This window comes from Castor canadensis, chromosome 11 (assembly GCF_047511655.1).
Source record: "Castor canadensis chromosome 11, mCasCan1.hap1v2, whole genome shotgun sequence".
Taxonomy (NCBI): Eukaryota; Metazoa; Chordata; class Mammalia; order Rodentia; family Castoridae; genus Castor; species Castor canadensis.
The window spans coordinates 83,821,964-83,844,136 of NC_133396.1; the positions used below are offsets into that span (position 1 = coordinate 83,821,964).

Consider the following 22,173-nt stretch of genomic DNA (forward strand, 5'->3'; position numbering starts at 1 on the left):
ACTCCAGGTGTTACCTCATAAAAACCATTTAAGTTTTGCAGGTACATAGGCCCAAGCAGCAGGGCTACAGCAGTTAAACTTCTAGAGAAAATCCCTTTCTTCCTGTAGGAAAACACTTGTTGGTGAGACATTTATTTAGGATTCCTGAAATGGACAGACAATGCTCTACAGTTTTGGGGCCTACAAACAGGATTTCTAACAGCCTTTGAAAGTAAAATGCAAGATGCAGGTTTCCCAGCAATATCTGGGTTATTGATCTCCAGTTAGGGAAGGCTGATGCTATGGTTTGAATGAATGTTCTCCAAAGGCCATGTGCTAAAGGCTTGGTCTCTCAGGTGGGGCTTCTAGGAGGTGATGGAACCTTTCGGAGGCTGTAGTGGGAGGTCCTTAGGTTATTGTGGGTATGCCCTTGAAGAGGGCTGTGGGACCCTGGTCTCTTCCTATTCTTTTTCTCTTTTGCTTCCTGGCTCATGAGGTAAGTCTTCTCACTTACTGTGAATTCAGGCTATGATGTGTTACCTAATCAGAGGTCCAAAGTAATGGACATGTCAATCATGGACTGGAACCCCCAGTGCTTTGAGCCCAAATAAATCTTTTCTCTTTGTAATTGCCTCAGGTATTTTATTGTAGTGATGGAAAGCTAACACAATCAAGAATGAGAGGAAAATGCAGTCAGTGTGTGCCACAGAGTACCAGACAAGTGACCTTACCATGGTCAAGTCAGTAAGATAAGCTGTAAGTAGGACCAGATATCTTAGGGAATGATATCAAAGTGTCCATGTGCATGGAATACATGTAGGTGTGTGGTGAAGAGCCAGGCCTGGTGGATAAGGGGGCAGCACTCCAAGCTTCCTAAGTTCCTAAGTACATCATGGCACCATCTTGCCAACCTCTAGCTCCAGAGACATGCATCACCTCATCACTGAGACTGAGGGCTGTGATGGTTAATCTTGTCAACTTGATTGTATTGAGACACCTAGATTAGTAAAGCACATTTCTGGGAATGCCTGTGAAGTTGTTTCAGGAGGCAATCAGATCATGGAAGCTCTGACCTAATTGATGGTTTAATCCATTAAATATATAAATATATTGGGAGGTGGTAGAACTGTGGAATGTGGGGCCTGGTTGGAAGAACTGGATGACTAGGGGAGGGTCTTTGACAGGCTACAACCTTTGAAGGGTGTATCTTGGTCCTGCCCCTTCCTGTTACTCTCTGTGCTTCCTAGCTACCATGAGTAAACAGCCTCTGTCAAATGCACATGCCACCATGATACTCTGTTTCACCACAAGCATAAACCTATAAAAGCACTAGCCAAAATAAATCTTTCCTCCTTCTATTTTTCTCAGGTATTTTTCACAGTGACAGAAAGTCTAACACGGGGTGAGACACAGAGAGTGACACAGCCAATCAGTTTCCTCTCTACTGGAGAGCCAGGGCAGCAAGGTAGCCTTTCTCTCTCTTGGAAATCTGAGACTTTCGCAAAATAACGTTAGGACTGAAGAAATGATTGGAGTTTGTTTCATAGTAGCACTGGAGTGAGTGGTGAGAGATTATGCCTGTGGTCTTCTAAAATGAATTGGTTCCTATCTACTCTTAGCCTAGTTTTTAGACTTCCAATTCCCTGAGCTACCCAACATCTTTTAAATAAATTATTCTTTTAATTGGGTTTACAGGAGTGGGTTTCTATGACTCACAACCAAACCACCCAATGTGCATAGGTCCTTGGTGCCAGATGTCTCATTATACTTGGGGTAACAATGGCCATGATCCTGATATTTAGAGACCAAGCCTTCTACCTGATAGAGCTATCATGGTGTCTGACACATTCTGAGGGACAAGGAAGGCTCTCATAGAGGCTACTGATTCATATGGAAATGACTGTTCATTCCTGTGATGTGGGAAACCCAATAGAAATTACTCTGCAATCAGGCAACATCCTCCCCCTGAAATATGCTAGCCATCCGGAACCCTGGGGAAAGGACCACAGCAGGGCTGGCTACGCCCCAGTGGGTAGTAACTGTGAGCATGAGCCAACAGCTTAGTCTGGCTATCAATTGGGTCATGAGTACAATGAACTGCCTGAAGAAATTCATGTTTTCTTTCCCCAGAGGTCTTTACATCTGGTCAGTAGAACTGACCAGACTTCCTCTAGTAGGCACAGGTATATCCTACACAATGCTGAACCTGTCCCTCTGAAATTCGTGATGGCCAGGGCAGGCTCAGCTAGGGGTTTGGGTTAAATAAGCCTGGGTGCTGTGGAGTCAGGGAGTTTCTTAAGGTGAAAGAGCAGGCAAAGATTTAAAATTCCAGGAGAAAAATCCAAAGGAACACCTGTAGCAATCTCACCACAGGTGTTTTAGAACCAGCACGATAAGTGAATGCGAGTGAGCCAGGAACAGCAAACCCTTACTAAATTCTGCCCACAACATACATTTGTCACTTGCAACTTATTTTTGCAGGATAATCCATCTCTCATGCCAAGATGGATTTAAGATCATAAACAAGCAGACAAATGAGCTAGCAAAGGGAAAAAAAATAGAGATGCTGAGTGAATCTTTAGCAATACAGGCCCCTGTGGAGGAGGTAGAGGAAGCCACAGGAACTATGGCTGGTAGCACTTTGCTAGACCTGAGTCTCGCAAGCTAGGGGCTCTGACACCAATCAGCTCTGTGGCCTTAGGAAGTCCTATATCCACTCCAGGACTGTTCCTGAGAAATGGGTAACAGTGTCTCTCCCACCTATCTGTAGCATTATTGTGAGGATCAGAGAAATCACAAGAATATCTAAAATCAGCAAAAACTGGAAAATGTTGCAGAACCCAAGGGACATTATCAAGATCTTCCCTTCTAAACTGAAAACGTAGTTTTTTACTTTCCAGTCTTCTCTACAGAGTTCAAAATTTTCTAAAACATTATCTTCTTGACAGGAACTGACACTTTGCACAGACCTCTCAGGAAATCAAAGAGGCTAACACATTTTTGCATCAGCTGTTTTTAATTTGAGAAGTAAACTAATGCACTGACGTCCTATAGCCACTGCTCTTGGGTAGTGTAGCATGGCTTTTCTAACAGCTGTTGCAAAGGGAGTCCATATAACTGTGCCACGTTGTCAGCTCTGCAGCCAGCAGCCTGTGGGTGTGTTCAGGGGTTGCAGCCATTGTGAACCCCAGCGCTCCATGCATGCTACTTGGATTTGCTCTTAGAGTTAGTCTGGGGTTTAGATTCATCGTTGGGAGCACCCTCTTTGTCTGATGCTTCTGAAAAAGATAAAAACAACTAAGAGTATTGTAGCAATAGCATCTTATATTTGCTAAGGACTTTTAAAAAAGATTTTAAATTTCATTCTACCTAAGTAACCCTCAAGATACAAACATGTTATGTGTCTAAAATTTGACTCTAAATCTGTTATTTGGGTGCACAATGAATGCATTTCCCTAAGTTTAAGTGTCAGTTCACTGCTCCAGGCCTAGGTCCTCAGGTAAGAGATTAGGTGATCAAGGAGCAAAGGAAAGAAAGAAGATCCTCTCCTTCTCGTACATAGCTCAAGCGAGGTGGAAAAAGTTCAAACACAGCTAGTGTTCAGTACCTTCTTTTGCCCATTCCTGAACCCTGTGCTGTCCCCCGCCCTCTCTGTCCAGTCTCTTGAGCACAGACCCTATCCAAGTTCCACCCCTGCAATGGATACAGGGGGCCTTTGGCTATCCAGCCTGCTCTCCCTGACATGGGCATGAAAAGAGGCTCCAGAATGCTCAACTTTCCAACTTGACATCAGGCTGGCTGCTGCCATTCCAGCTCACATTTGGTCACCTTGTTCACACTTTGTATAGCTTCAGTGTATCTTCCCCACATTCAACTGTGGCCCTGTGTTATGTCTATGTTGTTTAGAAACTTCCCTTTCAATTCCTTTCTCCAATCATGGCTCACAGCATAGTGATTTGCTAACGATTAGAAATACTGACATAAACACAAAAATTATGTTCCCTTACTCTGTCTGGGTCTTCTCTGCACTTAGCCTCACAGGCTCTTTCTTAACCATAGTCTAATTTTCCATTTTTTCACTTGAATGGAAAACGATTTCACTGTAAGAACTCAGATAAATGTAGCAGTGTTACATGGCTCCATAGGTGCCTGTGGGTTTTCAAGGGGCTACCTGCTAACCATGCAAAATACTCTTTGGGGCTTTTCTGGAGAAACTGTCAGGTCACCTGCAGGGAATGGGAACTGCATTGCTGCTGAGAAGAAAGCGCTCCCTAAGCTTTGCAAAACTTTTCATCTTTCACTTTTTGAGTCCCCTGTCAATGACTTCATGCTGGTGCCTGGAAGGAGTCGGGAGGGGTAAGAATGAGATTGTATAGGTTACTGTTTGCAGGTTGCGGGGAGTCATCTTTTGCCATAACTAATTAAAACTGCAGTTCTGGATTAAACCTAATCCTAAAGTTCCTCAGGGAAATAGCCAAGAGTAAAGTCCCTCATTCACAGTTAGGTAATTCTGCAGTTTAATACATAGGGTTTTATAGATTTTTTTTTTAGGTACTGGGATTTGAACTCAGAGCTTCTGGCTAGGCAAGGGCTCTACCATGTGAGCTACACCCTGAGCAACCTATAGGGGTTCTGTATGGTTTGCATATTTGTCTCTCTAAATCTAGTTTTCAAATTATTGGGATAAAACTGAATCCAGAATTTGAGAGGATGAAAAATTTTAAATTCATAAAAACTATTTCATAAAAATTCAAACCCTAAAGCTAAAGGATTGTTGCACTTGGAGTAAATAACATTTTTACCAGTTCAAAGTTGATAGCAGTAGAGGAAATGAGCTCAGACTTTTCCTCCAAAAAAGGTGGTACTGATGCCCCTAGACTTCCTGAGTTGCTGGCAGGGGTTGTGAGCACCAAGACCAGCTGCAGAGCACTTACGTCCCTCCGTTCTCCTCCTGCCAGTGCAGAACCTTAGTGCTCTGTCTGCTCCCCTTACTCTCTGATTCATTTGGGCGTCATTTGGACACTTGCTGCCCTTGGAAACAAAAACTGGGAGGCTCGTGGAGCAAGCGGGAACCTACCCTGCCCACAGGCCGTAAACCTCCCTGCCGGTGGCAGCTGTTCCTAGTACACAAAGAAGAAAAGCTCCTGTAGAGAAAGGAGCCCAAAAGTGGACAGCGGAGCTGGGACTGGGGCTGTGAGGGTTGACTGTAGCAAGCTTTCACAAGCTTCTGGTTCTCCCTGACCTAACGGGGTGACTGGAGATGCAGAAAGGACAAAGGATAGAAGACAAACATGCATAAAGTTGGGGTCAGGTGTGTTGGGTGCTCAGTTGGAGACACACAACAGCCTCGTTGCTTCTTTTCTCTATTCTTTAAAACCTTACTTCCAAAGTCTTCTTTTCTATTCTTTAAAGTCTCTTTCCTTAGACTTGCTCTGTCCGTGTTCCCTTTAATCTCTCCTAAAGTTTTGGCCCTCAGACTTGCACAGTCCCATGTTCTCTCTTTATCTTTCTTGAAGTCTCAGTGCAGACTTGCACTGTCCCATGTTTCCTCTAATCTCTAGTATAACTCAGCCACAGCAGCAGCAGCAGCATTTTCGCAGCAGCCTCATAAGCAGCCCACAGCCAGCCAATCAGAATCCCTCATCAAAAAACCTCACATCCTCCTTCAGAGAGCCTTTTATATCCAGTGGTAAACAAGGAGATGGGGGAGGGGCATGACATTGTAACAAGGGAAACCTGCTCTTTATTTCTCTGAATGTAAAAAACTTAGGAAAAGCAGCTGTGCTGCACTTTGCCTCTTGCTCTCTTCTACAGCTGGGGCTGTGCCAAACTTAGCCTGAAGATCAGTGAGTACAATTGTGCTTATGTCAAGTTCTCATAGGCTTCTCATAATCCACTCCCCACTGTTGATTAACTATATTGCATTTGCTGGTGACAAAGGAAACAGAAGTAGTTTTTTCCAAGTACCATCCCTTGTACCTGCAGTTGTCCTGGGAACAGACAACAGGCTGGAGATGAAATCAAAAATAATTTTTAAAAATTCTCCAGTATTCAAAATATTGAGATCTGCTTGTGGACTGATTACAGCACTAATTGGAGATAAAATGTAAAGTTAAATTCCTCTTCCTGCAGAATTAAAGCCATTTTTAAATCATAGAAAATTCAACAAGTACCAAAACATAAAATAAGGACAAAATTCTCCATAAACCTCTGTTGAGAGACAACGTCTGCCAATATTTGATCATATTTCTTTCTGGTCTCCATTATAGCCTTAAGAAATTGTGTCATATCCTACTTCTTGCATTTGATATTTTAACATAAAAATTTCCCTTGTTACCATGAACTTTTTCTTAACATTTTAATAGCTGCATAATGTTTAAGCATATTGATACAACAAAATTTGGAAAGGGAGCTTGTTTATATTTTCCTATTACATTTAATAATACACAGAACATCTCTACATATAAATTTTTCTCTGTATTTAGGATTTTTTTTTTTTGATGGTACTGGAGTTTGAACTCAAGGCTTCACACTTGCTAGGCAGGAGATCTCCTGCTTGAGCCACATCTCCAGCCCTTTTTGCTCTGGTTATTTTTGAGACAGGGTCTCACTTTTTGCCCAGGCTGGCCTGCACTGTGATCCTCCTATTTTATACTTTCTGCATGGCTGGGATGACAGGTACAAGCCATGCTCAGCTATTGCTGAGGTGGGAGTCTCACAAACTTTTTGCCCTGTCTGGCCTTGAACCATGATCCCTATTTGCAGATGATACGATCCTATACCTTAAAGACCCAAAAAACTACCCAAAACCTCTTAGACCCCATAGACAGCTACAGTAAGGTGGCAGGATACAAAATCAACCTACAAAACTCATTAGCTTTACTATACACCAACAATGAACAAACTGAGAAGGAATATATGGAAACAATTTCATTCACAATAGCCTCAAAAAAAAATCAAATATGTAGGAGTACATTTAACAAAAGATGTGAATGAACTGTAGAAAGAGAATTACAAACTCCTGAAGAAAGAGATAGAGAAAGACTACAGAAGATGGAAAGATCTCCCGTGCTCATGGACCAGTAGAATCAACATAGTAAAAATAGCTATACTACCGAAAGCAATCTACATGTTTAATGCAATTCCCATCAAAATCCTAATGACTTTCATCACAGAGATTGAAAAATCTACTCTAAAATTCATTTGGAAACACAAGAGACCGCGAATAGCCAAGGCAGTACTCAGCAAAAAGAGCAATGCTAGAGGTATCACAATACCCGACTTCAAACTATATTATAAAACAATAGCAGTAAAAACAGCATGGTACTGGCACAAAAAAGACATGAAGACCAGTGAAACAGAATAGAAGATCCTTATATGAATCCACACAACTATACCCATCTCATTTTTTACAAAGATGCCAAAAACATATGATGGAGAAAAGACAGCTTCTTCAACAAATGTTGGGAAAAGTGATTATCCATGTGCAAGAAACTGAAACTAGATCCATGTCTATCACCCTGTACTAGTATCAACTCAAAATGGATCAAGGACCTAAATATCAGACCTGAAACTCTGAAGTTTCAGAACTTCAGAGTTCTGAAGGAGCAGGAAACACTCTGGAACTAATAGGTATAGGTGAGGACTTCCTCAATAGAACCCCTGCAGCCCAGCAACTAAGAGAAAGGATGGACAAATGGGACTTCATAAAATTAAAAATCTTCTGCACAACAAAAGAAATGGTCTCTAAATTGAAGAGAACACCCACAGAGTGGGAGGAAATATTTGCCAGCTATACGTCAGACAAGTGACTCAAAACCAGAATATACAGGGAACTTCAGAAACTAAACTCTCCTAAAATCTATGAACCAATTAAAAAAATGGGCAACTGAACTTAATAGAACTTTCTCAAAAGAAGAAATTCAAATGGCCAAAAATCACATGAAAAAATGCTCACCATCTCTAGCCATAAAGGAAATGCAAATCAAACCACACTAAGATTCCACCTCACCCCTGTTAGAATAGCCATCATCAAAAACACCAACAACAACAGGTGTTGGCAAGGATGTGGAGAAAAATGAACCCTCTTACATTGCTGATGGGAATGCAAGCTAGTGCAACCACTCTGGAAAAACATATGAAAGCTTCTTAAAAATCTAGACATAGACCTGCCATATGATCCAGCAATCCCACTCCTGGGGATATACCCAAAGGAATGCAACACAGGTTACTCCAGAGGCACCTGCACACCCATGTTTATTGCAGCACTATTCACAATAGCCAAGTTATGGAAACAACCAAGATGCCCCACTATTGATAAATGGATCAAGAAAATGTGGTACTTATACACAATGGAGTTTTACTCGGCCATGAAGAAGAATAAAATCTTATTATCCTCAAATAAATGGATGGAAGTGGAGAACATCATTCTGAGCAAGGTTAGTCAGGCTCAGAAGCCCAAGAATCATACGTTCTCCCTCATATGCGGACTTTAGATCAAGGGAAAATACTGCAATATTGTTGGACTTGGGTCACATGCTAAGGGGAGAGCACATATGAGAGTTATGGGGATAGGTAGGAAACCCAAAACATGAAAGTGTTTGATGTCCCCACTGCAGAGGAGCTAATACAGAAACCTTAAAGCGACAGAGGTCAATATGGGAAGGGGATCAGGAACTAGTGAAAAGGTCAAGTAGAGATGAGTCAACTTGGGTTGTAACATATTTGTACATGAAAGCAATGCTAGGAATCTCTCTGTATAGCTATCCTTAACTCAACTAGCAAAAACGCTTTGTCTCTCTTATTATTGCTTGTCTTCTTTTATTACAAATAAGAGCAGAACAGGTTCTGCCTAGAAGCAAAGGGGGGTAGGGGGGAAAGAAAGGGAGTGAGGGACAGGGGGGAGAAATGGTCCAAACAATGTATGCACATGTGAATAAATGAATAAAAAAATTAAAAAAAGAACACACCACCATGCCCAGGTATTTCTTTAGACTAGGTTCTCAAGAGTGAAATTATTAGGTAGAAGTATATGCATATGTTAAAAGAAACATCCATACATACTACTGAATTATATTCTAAAAGGTTTGTATCTGTTTTTCTTCCCATAAGCATTATTTGTAAAACTATGTTGCTACTTCTAATCAGCATCTTTCATTTTTAAAAAAATCTCTGTCAGTTTTTAAAGTAAAAATTATATCTCAAGCTAGTTTATAATTGTGAGTTATTTAGCATTCCTTTTTGTGAGTTCTCTGAATAAGACAGCTGAATTATTTGCATGCCTATGAGAAGTACAGAGTATTCTATCAGCACTTAAAGACATTGATTCTCCTTTAAGATATTTGTGATCTAGCTAGACTCTGGCTACTCACACCTGTAATCCTAGCTACTTGGCAGGCTGAGATTGGGAGGATCAAGGTTTGAGGCCAGCTCAGGCAAATAGTTTGTGAGACCCCCATCTCCAAAATAATCAGAGCAAAAAAGACTGGAGGCATGGCTCAAGTGGTAGAGTGCCTGCTTTGCAAGCATAAAGCCCTGAGTTCAAACTCCAGTCTTGTCAAAAAGATAATAAACATATGTATGTCTATATGTACATACATACAGACATACATATTTGTACTCCATACATACTTTCATAAATATACCTAAATAAAACAAAGTAAGAAAGTGACACTTACCTTTCTTTAGATATTTTGAGGAACTTCCTATCATACTGGCTTCTTGTTCCTCTCCTCCCTTGTCCTCTTTCTCCTTTTTGAAAAATTCTTTTTCTTCTTTTACTTCTTTTTCTTCTGCTGCTTCTTCTTCTTTCTGTTCCTCTTTCTTTTCTCCTTCATCTGGTTTTCTTCTTTCAAACTCCTTTCTGGACTGCACTATTTCTTGCAATTCCTTCTCCAGATCTCTGTTTCTTATGAGGGTATAATGAAGCTTCTCATTTGCTGCGTCAAACATTTCTTCTGCACGTCTGGCTCTGCTTTCAATCTCTCTGATGTGGACAAAGTTCAATGAACACAGCAAAATGCAGAGGATTGAAAATGTATCTTTGATACAGAAACTCATTAAATTAAAAAAAATGCAGTGGGATTAGAATCTTTCTAAAGAGTTCAAATACAGAAAGCAGGGCCATCAATGACTAACCAAGAATTGAGGGACTAATAGCTGCTCTTGATAGTGATGTCAGAGCTGAAATCATGCTATGACTTAAGAATATAGCATATTTCTTAGAGAAATCTGAGTTTGAGGTACTTGAAATTCTTCAGCAATCCCTTTTTAGTAGTTAACTTTGGTTTCACATACTTGATGTGATCCAACAAAATAAATCCAGTAGTGTCCCTTCTTTTGCACCTCTAAAACCTGATGTTCCAACTAAGAAAGCCAGATTGTGCTTCCTACCTATTAGAGCACATGTCATATGTCTACATGGCCATCATCCTCTTCTCTCGGTATCCTCAGCAACATGAACCATCTATTCTTTGGTCATACAACATCTTTACTCAACCACAGTATTTTCTCCCAGATCCATTTTTGAATGGGATCACTCCTGAGTACCCACCATACACATATAGACACTTCCATCTTTACTGTGGGTAAGGAAGGATGTTCCTATTACAACAGGGTAGTTCACTGACTCTAGCAGGAGATTTGGAGATACCCATCACTCCAGTGAGAAGAAAGCAAGCACAACAGACAAAGGTGAGCCAAGAAGTACAGATTTCTGGCCATCCTCTTACCATTTCGTCACCTCATACTTACGTTAACTTTCCCTCCATATGTTCAATTACAGCCATTACTTCGAGATACTTTTGGGGCAATGTACCTTGGTTAGCTGATTCTCTCTGACAAAGGAAATATGTGACATTAATGAATCAAGAGTCCCATTTATTAATATGCTACTTCTTCAGGATGTCTGTAGTCAAGCCTTCCAGAATATTCATTTCTATTACTCATATTAATCTAGTAGATGAATAAACACATGTTTAACATACAAAAAAAGAGTAGCAGGCATTGTCTATGGCTAAATAGCACAGCAATTTCCAATTATTCATACTTTAGGTGGGCACAGATTCCATTAGCATTGCAAAAAAGAGGTAGGGGAAACAATAAAACAAAAACAGGTAAAAGATTTCAAAATAAGGAGAAGGGCAGACATGTTTCTCTAATAAGTTAAAGATTGAAGAAATTATACCTATCTTCCTATTAATTTACTTCACTAAGCACATAACATTGCAAAATCCAGTAACATCTTAAAATTTCTTAGGGAACTTCATAAAAATCAGTTAAGGTATAAATTTTGTTAGCAGAAAAACATACAAAAAAAACCTCTCTAATTTATTTGAATCTAGATATATTCTTGAAAACAAAATAAGAGGAAAGTGAGAGAGGAAATCTGAAGACAAAAATTGTAAGAATATTTTCAAATGAATAGCACATTACAGCAGAAGTACGTACTTTTAAATTGCATGCCAGCATCGAGTAATGGCATGGAGCCCCGGGCTGCTCTGCTCCTCCTGGGGTGAGAATCATCTCTGTATCCATGCCCTTCATGTTCCCCGGAGTAGCTGTCTTGATTAATTGCCATTACTGTACTGTTCAGTACTGCTGAACTTATACAGAGGGATTGGCACCATTATTGTTTGGATCTTAAATGTACCTAAAAGCTCTGTGTTGAAGGCTTGATACCCAATCCATGGCGCACTTGGGAGGTGGAAGAACTTTTAGGAGGTGTGGCCTAATAGAAGGAAGCTAGCTGATGGGGAGCCCAAGCCCTTCCTGTCTCTCTTTGTTTCCTGGCTGCCTTGGGGTGAGCAACTTTGTGCCACCACATGCTCTTCCACCACCACGACATTCTGCCTCACCACAGGCCCAAAGGCAACAAAGCAAAACGACCATGGTCTGAAACCTCTGAAGCTGTGAGCAAAAACTGACCTTTTCTCATGTAAGTTGTTAATCTCAGGTATTTTGTTACAGCAATGCAAAACTAACTAACACAGGTACTATCTGTGGCTTCAGGCATCCACTGGAGAGTCTTAGAACAGATGCCCCTCAGATAATGAAGGCCAATTGTACTATCATTTTTAGCCTGAACTAGCACCATGTGATCGTGGTTGTACCTACAGAGCACATGCCACTTATTCTTTTACAAAAGAAAGTTCTGCAGAGCAGATGCTTCTAGAACTGGAAGTTTACACACGGTTTATGGCCCCATGAAGCACTTATAACCATAGGTGGAACCTAGGGTAAACCAGTATTGTATACTAAGCATGTACATTTGAACCTTTTGATTCCTTGTTCAGTCAATAGGCATATTTTTAGCTATAATGTATTAGGAGAAAATCCCTCTGTTTTGATACTTGCAAGTATAAGTCAATGTTTTAGGGTTTATTTCAAACCCTTCAGTAGGAAATTCCCATGGCCTGAAATACTGGATGTTGGGCTGCTCACAACATCTATATATGTCAAGTGTCAACCATTCACATGTCACCCACATACCCAAGTAGATGCCACAAGAGCCCATGTTCATATTCTTAACCTTCCTCTAGCTTTATGCTCTTCTACTCCATGGCAGAGAGAAACATGGACCCATGGGCTCTTAAAATAAAATACACAGGACTCTCTCTGTTTGTGCTTACCTGCTATAGTTTTGAGCTAGTCTCTGACTGACTCCAGTGGTTTTTTGATTAGATTAACCTCTCTGGCTTGGGAGTGCCTCAGAAAAGATCTGGCTATAGGCCTAGCTCCTTGGGATTCAATTCTCAGCACTGAACTCCCAGCAGACTTTGTGCTCTATCAGCTTTGGAGATATTTTCTCAAGCCACATATTCCAAGGGCCCTTCACTATTGCTGTTACAAAATGGGTAAATTAATCACTGCTCTTAATACTGATGCCTGAGTTACATGGTATTATAGGAGGAATATGTAGACCACTAAGGGGTTCCTTCAGCCACAGAGCAGCCCTATGTCTGCCCTGACACAGGCGAGGGCAGAATGTCTAATCTTGGACTGAAAATACTGTTAATCCCAAAGTCTGTCCCTGCTTGCCCATCTAAAGGAATACATAGGTGACTCAGCAAAATCCCTATCTTCCTCATATACCTGTAACTCTTTATGGACAATTATGACCCATGGGTTTAAGATGATCCTTAAAAAGATGGTTTCTGCTGGGCACTGGTAGCTCATACCTGTAATCTTAGCTACTTGGGAGGCAGAGATCAGAGAATTGCAGCTCAAAGTCAGCTCACAGAAAATAATTCATGAGACCCTGTCTTGAAAATGGCTGGCAGACTGGTTCAAATGGTAGAGCACCTGCTTAGCCACCCTGTGGCTCTGAGTTCAAACCCCAGTACCACCAAAACAAACAAACAAAAAAACCAAAGACGGTTCCTTGTTAGAATAGTTGGGCTGTAGGCTACCTGGTCATGCCCCTGAGCACCTGCATTAGTGTCCACTTAGCTTTGAGCATTTTTGGTATCTTCTGGAAGTGCTTGCTGAATTTAGACATCCTGAATCAAGAACACTGGAATGATTCTGAACCAGAACTGGGTCATTGGGAGGCATGCCTTAAAGGGTATGTTTTGGCCCCAGCCTCTCTTCCCTTGTCCTCTCTCTCTCTCTCTCTCTCGCTCTGTTTCTCTCTCTCTTTTCCTGCCACCATGAAATGAGCATCTTTTCTCTCTACATGCTCCTCACCACAGCCCAGAAACAACTGGGCCAAGTGAGCTGAACTCTGAAACCATGAGCCAAAATAAATCTTTCCTCCTTCAAGTTAACTTTCTTGGGTATCTTGTCCCAGCAATGGAAAGTGGACCGATACAGGTAGCAATCAGGAGCAGTGAGCCCCATACCATCAAAGACATACAAGCTCCTCAATTTCACCCTGGGCTCTGGGCTCCCGACTTCTTCTCTGCTTCCTGCCTGGCTCCAGGCCTGCCCTGTGTGACTCAGCAGGATTCTTACTTCAAGGGACTATGCTTGAGGCAGGAGGGCTTTGCTGGGGACTGGTAACTTTGAGCTTTATTTTGAGCTATATTTTGTAAATGTCTCATGATGCTGTGTTCCATTTGCACTGCTTCCTCTTATATCTTTTGCCTCATAGGCTTAATGACTGACAAATTAATGTATTATTTGAAAAACTCTTTGAAAAGCTCCCACTATGGGGAGATGTGTTTGTAACTCCCCCATGTACTACCTTCACCCCAGTTTTGTTTTCCACATGATTTCTCCTATTCTTCCTACCATCATTGGATCTTATTGCTTAAGACTTCCCTGGATATACATCAGTGCAATCTGCCTTCAGGCCTGACCTCTGTCTATCTCAGTGATCCAGCTGCCATCCACCACTATTCCTATCACAGGTCCCCAACCTTACACACATCACCCACACCCTATCCCAATGGATCGGACCCCCTAACCATTAAATGGTACCTAACTTTAGGGTTGAGAAATTTGATGAAATCTATTGATCCCCTCCCCCAATCCAAGAAAATACACATATGAATATCCACATAAAATGTTGCACCCAATTCCAGGGGATTGATGGAAGAAAGTCCATTCACAGACTCCTAAAAGTGACAGTGTTCTGTAGAGAGACAGAAGCCAATCTAGAGCTGACTTAAGTCTACAATGGTCTTGGAATGAAATTTCTATTGAAACATTTAAAATCTGGTTTACTGCTAAACTTCCAATGCTACTGTCTCTAAGTTTCCAATTTCCCAACAATCTTGTGATTTGAGGTACATGCTTATCACAGCTCTGAATAAAATCTGCCAAATGGATAGGTCTAAAAATTGGTCAAACATACCAAAGGATTGTTAACATCAGGAGAGGGATGAAATTCTGATATTAAGATGAGGTTTAAAGAATGAGAAGTTTTTGTAAAGTTAAGGTGAGAAAATGCGAGTTTTTTTAGGGATGATGCTAGAAGGAAAAAAACCTGTAAAGTATATTATGTAGGAGCCCCTAGTTTTCTTGGAGGAACTAAAAGTTACATTAGATCCATATCACTTTCACGTAATGTTAAATTGTTTTAGATTTCCTGGTAAGGTTTCAGATACATACCCAAGAAGATAATACATTTCCTTCCAATAGAGGTTTGGAATGTATATTTTCATCTTGCCCAATGAAACGAATGAGTCCTTCCTTCTCTGTAGATGTTGAAGGTTCCTAGAGCACAGAGACACCAAGGACCTGTTAGCCGGTGTGTAACACAGTGTATGTCAAGTTACTGGAGCCATGTCTGAAGCCTTAAATTTCTAATTGCCTTCACCATTCAGAAGGCATTTTTGGAAGCTTACCCCAGCAAATACTGACAGTGGGACCAGGAAGAGATGTCTATGGGGAAAGGAAAGAGGATTTCTTCCAGAACTCTGGAACTCATAATATAGTAAGAGAGACAGATAACAAAATGAAATAGTCTTGATTACTATTACATGATTACTTGCCAACATAAATGTATGTTCCAAGAGTTGTATGCATCCAGATCTGCCTAAAAACTCCAAGAAGTGTTCAGAGAGAAAATATTTGAAGACTGTATAGGTGCTTGTAAATAGAGAGGAAAGGGCCTGAAATAAGTCTACAGATGATGATAATAAAAATAATAATGGTTTCAACTTATTCTGTAAATAAATGGAAAAAGTACTTGGCCTTCTATATGCCAAGCACTTTACCAGAAACAGAAACAAAACAGAAAATGCTGGTCAAAAGAGGCTTAGATATCACACAATAATTTTGTTCTGGTGCCATGGCTTTACAGTGAGTAGAAGGCCAGGGCCCGAGCCTAGGGTCATGGCAACTTTTAAACTATATGCAGAGAAAAAACATTGGGGAAGTAAATCAAGACCATAGAGAACATTAGGCAAGTGAAAATTCTGGAAGCCAAAGACAGTAGCAGTCAATCTAGAATCAGCAAATGCTCTCCTGCCAGATTCATCTGGGTTTGAATATTGGTTCTGGCATTTAAAGCTACATCATTTTGAGTAAGTCAGTCAACCTTTCTGAAATTAGATTTCCTATCTATAAAATGAGGGTAATATTACATATCTTGAAGTTGTGTTGTAAGATCAGAGGTAACATGTACAGAGCATATAGCTCATAACAGGCACTCAATTGTTGGCAGTTATCATTGTATTACTACAACAACAACAACAAATGCCCAGGAAGGGTTTATACTACAACTAGTAGTTAACTCTTACTAGCAGGGTGAAGAGAAGAGAGGTTTGTGGTTGGGCCTGAGAGAAAGGGGAAAGGCAGCTCAGAATGGGAACTGAAGCAGTGGAGATAAGGAGTTTAAACACTATTTGAAAAATTTGGCAATGAAAAGACAAAGAATCAGCATCAGGGTGACAAGTAAATTATGTAGTTAATAGGATAGGTTCAAATGAAGCTAACAGGAAGATGAATAGATTTAGAAAGGAAAAGAGACACCTCTTCCTCTGAAAATAAGGAGGCAAGGATTAGTATAACCTACAGGTGTAATTAGATTTGAACAGGACAGGAAGGAAGCGGAAGAGTTTGCTCTAGATGACCTACTTCTACTTTCCACAGTACTTGTCTATCATTCTTTAAAAAGATAAAAGGAGAGGAAAAATAATAGTAAATAATCATACCTTGGTTTTTTTGGTGTGTGTGTGTGTGTATGTGTGTAAGGTGGGATCTGGCTATGTTGCAGGGTTGGTCTTGAACTCATGGGCTCAAGCAATCATCCCACCTCAGAATCCCAAGTTTGGGACAACAGGTGCCCATCACCACACACAGTAAATAACCTTACCTCTTCTGATTCCTCCTGTTCCTTTCTCATATCTTCCTTTCTTTCTTTATCCTCTTTGAAGGGGTCAATATATTGTTTTACAGCTTCCTATGCAATTTGAATAATAATTATATCAAAGTGTATATAAGTATTAACAATTGTTTATTTAAACATTAAATGAGCACTAATCCTGCAACTGAGTACTTTGCTAGTGATAAGAACACCAAGAGTGTTGGTAATGGTCCCTGCCATGAAGGAGCTTACAATTTTGTAGAAAATATAATGCTGTGGATGTATGGAGTCACTTAACCCAGACCATATAGTGGACAGGGGTGAAATAAGAAGTTGGTCAAGAAGGTTTCCTGGAGGAAATAATGTCCAAGCTTTCCTTGTGGGATGGGGAAGGGAAAGAAGAAGGCACAAATGAGTTCTAGGCAGAGGATATTGTATGTACACAAATGGTTCTCTAGAGCAAAGGTAGTTGAGTAGGACAGAACCTTTGAGACAAATGGATAAGGGCACAATCACACAGGAGAGCTAGATTGTCATGCCAGGGAGACTGGATTTCATTCTACAAGAAATACAAAATTGATCTGCTTTTCATTTTAAGACAATCACTCTAGCAACAAGAAAGTAGAAGGAAAAGAAAGTAGAGAAAGGAAAGAAGGGAGGACAAAAGAAAAGGAGGGAGAGAGAGAAGAGAAGCAAGAAGAAAAAAATCACTAGAAGAGAATGAACAACACAGTAGTTCCAGGAGTAAAAAGGGGGATAATTCAAGAGAGATGACTTAGTGATTGATTAGACAGATATGGGATGGCTAAAGGGAAAGTTTTTTTTTTTTTTTTTTGAGACTGGGTCTCACTGTGTAGCCCAGCCTGGCCTAAAACTCAGGATCCTCCTGCCTCAGCATCACAAGTGCTGAGATCACAGGTATGCACCACCACACTTGGCTATCAAAAAAATGCATCTTGAATGACACATGACTTACGGTTTAGGCCACAAGATAGATAATAATGCCATCCACAGAGATAATGAACAAGTTGAATAGGTAGGTTTGGGGAGAGAGCTGAGTTCAGATTAAGCTGTGTTGAGTTTGATGGATCACTGAGATATCTAACTGCAAATATCCAGGAAGTGATTAAATATGTGGATTTGTAATCTACAAGGAAGGATTAGGGCTAGAGAGAGAGATTTGACAGTTATATGCATTTAGTTAAAGCCAAGAAAGTAAATCACACTTCCAAGTTGAATCTGTGAAATGGGATAAGGACAAGGTGGTACCAAAAGCTAATCACATAAAGCAGTAGAGAAGACAAGGGAGAATGTAAAGGAATAGTACTGCTGGCTTTGCAGACCCCAGTAATACCATCAGCTGTGTAAAGGTTGAGCTGACAACCCTGCTGACAGTTTGGTTAGCTAAACTTTCTGTGTGGCTAGAGTTACAAAAAGAGAAACTGCAGAGCACCAGCCCACAAGGTGGTAATAAGAGAGAGCTGGTGGTTTTTCTCAAAAGTCCCTACCTGCAGCAAGAACATGCTGAGAACAGAGGTGATAAAAACAACCAAGGAGCAGAGGCTCTAAATGCATACTCTGGGAACCAGTGAACTTTGGAGGGAGGGGAAATGAATGGGGAGCTGAAAGTGCAACAGAAGGAGAAATCCAAAGCATTTCAGCTGACTACTAGTTTCCAGGTCCTGCTGCTTGTCTCTCCAAGCAGTCTTTGCTTTCGCTTTGAGGCAATAAAGAAAATTCCTTATAACTCTGCCAGTGTTCCTTGTTTTCAATTCCTTAAAACTTAAAGAACAAGAAGTCACAGTAGCTAAATGCCTCAAACCCGTCCATCAGTAGCCTCAGAAGCATGAGAGGGCCACCAGGAAAGCCAAAAGAGAAAAGGAGTAGTCAACAGTATTGAATACTTCAAAGGAGCCTGTTCAAATATTGACTGAAGAAAAATGCCATCACCCTGAGTGAGATTGTAAATTTAATGCCAAAGATAAACAGATCTCTAAAGTGGTCAGAGAAAAGAGATGGGTTAACTTTGAAGGAAATGACAACTGAATTCTCGATTGTCAATTTTGTAACAGTAATATATAGAAAACAGTAGAAATAATATTGCTAATATATGGAGAGAAACTAAAACCATTCTAGACCAGGTGTGGTAGCTCAGGCCTGAAATCCCAGCAGAAATTGGAAGAATCTTGGTTAAAGGCCAGCTTGGAAAATAAGTTAGCAAGACTGCCACACTAATAAGCTGGGTATGGTGGCACACACCTGTCACCCTAGCTACTTTGGATACATAAATAGGAGGTCACAGTCCAGGCCAACCTGGGAAAAACATGAAACCCTATCTGAAAAAAACAACTAGAAGCAAAAAGGGCTGTGGGTGTGGCTCAAGTGGTAGAACATTTGCTTAGCAAGCAAGAGGCCCTGAGTCCAAAGCATAAAAGAATACAATTCTAGAGCTAACTGTATGTCCAGCAAATATTTTAAGAATAAGGTTAACATAAAGACATTTTTAGACAAATTAAAACTGAGTTTGCTACAAGTAGACCCTCACTAAACAAAACTAAAGGTTAAGGCAGAAGAAAAGTATCCCTAGGTGGAAGGGCACTTGAAAGAACAATAAAGAAATTAAATGATAAATTAAATGACAAATTAACTCCAATGCTAACATACTTCTTTTTTTTTTTTTTCATTTTTCTTTTATTATTCATATGTGCATACAAGGCTTGGTTTATTTCTCCCCCCTGCCCCCACCCCCTCCCTTACCACCCACTCCACCCCCTCCCGCTCCCCCCCTCAATACCCAGCAGAAACTATTTTGCCCTTATCTCTAATTTTGTTGTAGAGAGAGTATAAGCAATAATAGGAAGGAACAAGGGGTTTTGCTGGTTGAGATAAGGATAGCTATACAGGGCATTGACTCACATTGATTTCCTGTGCATGGGTGTTACCTTCTAGGTTAATTCTTTTTAATCTAACCTTTTCTCTAGTTCCTGGTCCCCTTTTCCTATTGGCCTCAGTTGCTTTAAGGTATCTGCTTTAGTTTCTCTGCATTAAGGGCAACAAATGCTAGCTAGTTTTTTAGGTGTCTTACCTATCCTCACCCCTCCCTTGTGTGCTCTCGCTTTTATCATGTGCTCATAGTCCAATCCCCTTGTTGTGTTTGCCCTTGATCTAATGTCCACATATGAGGGAGAACATACGATTTTTGGTCTTTTGAGCCAGGCTAACCTCACTCAGAATGATGTTCTCCAATTCCATCCATTTACCAGCGAATGATAACATTTCGTTCTTCTTCATGGCTGCATAAAATTCCATTGTGTATAGATACCACATTTTCTTAATCCATTCGTCAGTGGTGGGGCATCTTGGCTGTTTCCATAACTTGGCTATTGTGAATAGTGCCGCAATAAACATGGATGTGCAGGTGCCTCTGGAGTAACAGTCTTTTGGGTATATCCCCAAGAGTGGTATTGCTGGATCAAATGGTAGATCGATGTCCAGCTTTTTAAGTAGCCTCCAAATTTTTTTCCAGAGTGGTTGTACTAGTCTACATTCCCACCAACAGTGTAAGAGGGTTCCTTTTTCCCCACATCCTCGCCAACACCTGTTGTTGGTGGTGTTGCTGATGATGGCTATTCTAACAGGGGTGAGGTGGAATCTTAGTGTGGTTTTAATTTGCATTTCCTTTATTGCTAGAGATGGTGAGCATTTTTTCATGTGTTTTCTGGCCATTTGAATTTCTTCTTTTGAGAAAGTTCTGTTTAGTTCACATGCCCATTTCTTTATTGGTTCATTAGTTTTGGGAGAATTTAGTTTTTTAAGTTCCCTGTATATTCTGGTTATCAGTCCTTTGTCTGATGTATAATTGGCAAATATTTTCTCCCACTCTGTGGGTGTTCTCTTCAGTTTAGAGACCATTTCTTTTGATGAACAGAAGCTTTTTAGTTTTATGAGGTCCCATTTATCTATGCTATCTCTTAGTTGCTGTGCTGCTGGGGTTTCATTGAGAAAGTTCTTACCTATACCTACTAACTCCAGAGTATTTCCTACTCTTTCTTGTATCAACTTAAGAGTTTGGGGTCTGATATTAAGATCCTTGATCCATTTTGAGTTAATCTTGGTATAGGGTGATATACATGGATCTAGTTTCAGTTTTTTGCAGACTGCTAACCAGTTTTCCCAGCAGTTTTTGTTGAAGAGGCTGCTATTTCTCCATCGTATATTTTTAGCTCCTTTGTCAAAGATAAGTTGCTCATAGTTGTGTGGCTTCATATCTGGATCCTCTATTCTGTTCCACTGGTCTTCATGTCTGTTTTTGTGCCAGTACCATGCTGTTTTTATTATTATTGCTTTGTAATATAGTTTGAAGTCAGGTATTGTGATACCTCCTGCATTGTTCTTTTGACTGAGTATTGCCTTGGCTATTCGTGGCCTCTTGTGTTTCCATATAAATTTAACAGTAGATTTTTCAATCTCTTTGATGAATGTCATTGGAATTTTGATGGGAATTGCATTAAACATGTAGATTACTTTTGGGAGTATCGACATTTTTACTATGTTGATTCTACCAATCCATGAGCATGGGAGATCTCTCCACTTTCTATAGTCTTCCTCAATCTCTTTCTTCAGAAGTGTATAGTTTTCCTTGTAGAGGTCTTTCACATCTTTTGTTAGGTTTACACCTAGGTATTTGATTTTTTTTGAGGCTATTGTAAATGGAATTGTTTTCATACATTCTTTTTCCGTTTGCTCATTGTTAGTGTATAGAAATGCTAATGATTTTTCAATGTTGATTTTATATCCTGCTACCTTGCTATAGCTATTGATGATGTCTAGAAGCTTCTGAGTAGAGTTTTTTGGGTCTTTAAGGTATAGGATCATGTCGTCTGCAAATAGGGATATTTTGACAGTTTCTTTACCTATTTGTATTCCTTTTATTCCTTCTTCTTGCCTAATTGCTCTGGCTAGGAATTCCAGTACTATGTTGAATAGGAGTGGAGATAGTGGGCATCCTTGTCTGGTTCCTGATTTTAGAGGGAATGGTTTTAATTTTTCTCCGTTAAGTATAATGCTGGCTGTAGGTTTGTCATATATAGCTTTTATAATGTTGAGGAACTTTCCTTCTATTCCTAGTTTTCTTAGAGCTTTTATCATGAAATGATGTTGGATCTTATCAAAGGCTTTTTCTGCATCTATTGAGATGATCAAGTGGTTTTTGTCTTTGCTTCTGTTAATGTGGTTTATTACGTTTATTGATTTTCGTATGTTGAACCACCCCTGCATCCCTGGGATGAAGCCTACCTGGTCGTGGTGAATAATCTTTTTGATGTGTTGCTGAATTCGATTTGCCATTATTTTGTTGAGGATTTTTGCATCCATGTTCATTAAGGAGATTGGCCTATAGTTCTCCTTTTTGGAGGTGTCTTTGCCTGGTTTTGGGATAAGTG

At 40.3% G+C, this 22,173-nt stretch overlaps 1 protein-coding gene across 1 annotated transcript in view; it reads right to left on the minus strand.

Annotated features, from left to right (window-relative positions):
* Positions 1–2,987: 2,987 nt before the first annotated feature.
* Positions 2,988–22,173, minus strand: part of Axdnd1 (axonemal dynein light chain domain containing 1) — a 128,703-nt gene continuing 109,517 nt past the window's right edge. The window contains exons 21-25 of the mRNA XM_074047346.1: positions 16,742–16,828; positions 15,034–15,138; positions 10,732–10,814; positions 9,657–9,964; positions 2,988–3,257 (exon numbers count right to left, since the gene is read on the minus strand). Coding sequence (XP_073903447.1) covers positions 3,184–3,257; positions 9,657–9,964; positions 10,732–10,814; positions 15,034–15,138; positions 16,742–16,828 — 657 coding nt within the window. The 3' untranslated portion in view covers positions 2,988–3,183. The remainder of the gene's footprint in view (positions 3,258–9,656; positions 9,965–10,731; positions 10,815–15,033; positions 15,139–16,741; positions 16,829–22,173) is intronic.